At 31.3% G+C, this 2,500-nt stretch overlaps 1 protein-coding gene across 8 annotated transcripts in view; it reads right to left on the bottom strand.

Moving 5' to 3' along the window:
- LOC125041654 overlaps positions 1-2,500 on the bottom strand; it is a 51,378-nt gene that overhangs the window by 1,487 nt on the left and 47,391 nt on the right. For all 8 annotated transcript variants that reach the window (XM_047636795.1, XM_047636796.1, XM_047636801.1 and 5 more), the window contains exons 7-10: positions 2,036-2,171; positions 1,539-1,732; positions 1,094-1,146; positions 778-969 (exon numbers count right to left, since the gene is read on the bottom strand). In XM_047636795.1, the coding sequence (XP_047492751.1) occupies positions 778-969; positions 1,094-1,146; positions 1,539-1,732; positions 2,036-2,171 (575 nt within the window). The remainder of the gene's footprint in view (positions 1-777; positions 970-1,093; positions 1,147-1,538; positions 1,733-2,035; positions 2,172-2,500) is intronic.

Below are 2,500 nucleotides of genomic sequence, written 5' to 3'. Positions count from 1 at the left end.
TTCAGTGAAAAATCTTAAACATCTACCAGTGAACAGGCAAGTCTTTAAAAATCAAACTGGAGAAGATATGAAACCTAATATAGGCAAGTCTTTAAAAATCAAACTGGAGAAGATATGAAACCTAATATAGGCAAGTCTTTAAAAATCAAACTGGAGAAGATATGAAACCTAATATAGGCAAGTCTTTAAAAATCAAACTGGAGAAGATATGAAACCTAATATAGGCAAGTCTTTAAAAATCAAACTGGAGAAGATATGAAACCTAATATGAGAGAAAACGTGATATCCTGAACAGGCAGCATGATATCATTATTTAATGAACCATATGCTTCAGCTTCACAAATTATTTGTTTCCATCTCCCCCCCAAAAAAAAAAACTACAATAATAACTATAACAACTACAACAACAACAACTTTACATTTCAATCTTATTCTTAACTCTGCACTTCACCATTTTTGTGATAATGACAATATTCAATATTTGAGATAACTTACTTCAGCTGGAATAGTTCAACAGATTCAAATGCTGTAGCTTATGTGTAGTCCAAAGCATTTAATGGTAAAATTTGGTAAGTATTATATGAAAATCAAACCTGAACAGTAAAAGTATATTTAAATTTACCCAAACAAAACTAAATCTAATAAATATTTTCAATGATTCTCTGACTACAGTTGTCTTTTCTATTTATTTGTGATATTTAACTATAATTCTGTGCTTCTACCTCATTGCTGTTTCTCAACATTTTGTCATGCTTAATAAGTTTGAGCGTAACTTACAACATCACTTTCATGGATTGTGGTGCTTTTTGAGAGGAAGTCATAGTGTTCAACAAAATGCCCTTTGGATTCATCCCAAGTTAACTGTCCATGTGTTCCATATACTATAGCCTTCCTTGAACATAAGTGTTCTGTGAAGGCAACCATGGTGAGAGTTGCTGTTGCTCCATCACTAAATTCAAAGTTTACCACCTGTGAGAAGATATCTAAGTGTTAATTTATGTATTTATTATCATAGTATCACATAACACTCATATATATATATATGTGTGTGTGTGTGTGTAAACAAAACAACTCAAAGAACACTATAAAGTACCTGGTTGTCACAAACATCATTATCAACTTCATACACACATTTTCCATATGGCCCTGAAAATATAAAATATTTGTAAAACAAAAACAATAATATACATTACAGATAATACAAGTAAGCTGTGATTTACTTAGTTTTTCCTTTTTGTTGCTGTTCTATTTATACACATAAAAATACATTTCAAATTGGTAAATCTAATGTAAATAAAAAAAACATAATTTTCTTTCAAGTTTCAGAGAAATATTCATGCACTATGCTCTTAGAGATGAATTAACTATTAAATCCTTTTATCTCATAAATCAGCAACATATACAGACCTATACAACATGGGTATATTTCATGATAGTCCATGCATTTTCAAAATAGCTCCAACAACTTTCATACATAATAACTAGCCCTGATTTTGGCTTTTCTATAGTACATAAAATGTCACAAACTTTAATCAAACCTGTTTCAATAGCTTTAGTCAAGTTAGATAGATAGCCCCCTGGACCATCCTCTATATCGCAAACAGGGCTCATGGGCCAGCGTGGTTTGGTTGGTGCTGGGTCCAGGTAGATTTTCTTAGCTGAATATGGACACTTTGTTTCAATAGGGCACTGAAGGCATCTTGTACCTCCACCTGCTGGCTTTTTCTCCTTTCTGATAAAATTGGATTTGCAATATAAGACTCATAAATTAAAGTCTACAGAACTATGATATACCGTTGAAAATATTTTGCTTTGTTATATAACTCTTAGCAGAGAAAACAGCATAATGGAACATAGGGAACCAACATCAGATAAGATCAAAGTCCCAATAATATGTAGTAAACTACCTGGAAGTTTAAAAGGAAACAATTTATTATTCATATTCATAACAAAAGAAAGGTAATCATATAAAAAAAAAAAGTAAAAGAATGAACTGGTAAATAATGCTACATCATTATCCAAGCCAACTACAAACCTAAAGTGGTGTAAAGAGCCAAAGGATGAAAGCTTGACACATTTCTTATTCCCCATCCAGTATGCAATGAGGTCAACATCATGACAGCATTTTGCTAAGAGGGAAAATGTGCTGTGCTTCGAGTTATGCCAGTTTCCTGTAGAAAAAATACATGGTTTATTATATCTAACATAAGCTGGTCTATTTCTTCTTTAGCAACCTACTAATCCTTCAAAATAATTCAGAGATAAACATGTTTTCTCTGTAACAGTTTTCATTATTATCATTACAAACATTTCATTCTGAAGTAAAAAAAAAAATCTTAAAACAGCTTTCATGATTGCCTTTGTTTATGGTCCTAAAAATTAGGGGGAATATAATATTTGATTACATTAAGAATTCCCTCATTTGGTGCCCATTATTTAACCATTATCATAAAAAGAAAAGATTAGAAGGAAAAGTAGTAGCATGAAAGGAAAAGTATGA

The sequence above is a fragment of the Penaeus chinensis genome, chromosome 31 (assembly GCF_019202785.1).
Source record: "Penaeus chinensis breed Huanghai No. 1 chromosome 31, ASM1920278v2, whole genome shotgun sequence".
Classification (NCBI taxonomy): Eukaryota; Metazoa; Arthropoda; class Malacostraca; order Decapoda; family Penaeidae; genus Penaeus; species Penaeus chinensis.
Note: the sequence above shows the minus strand (reverse complement) of the source record. Positions and strands in the feature narration are given on the sequence as shown.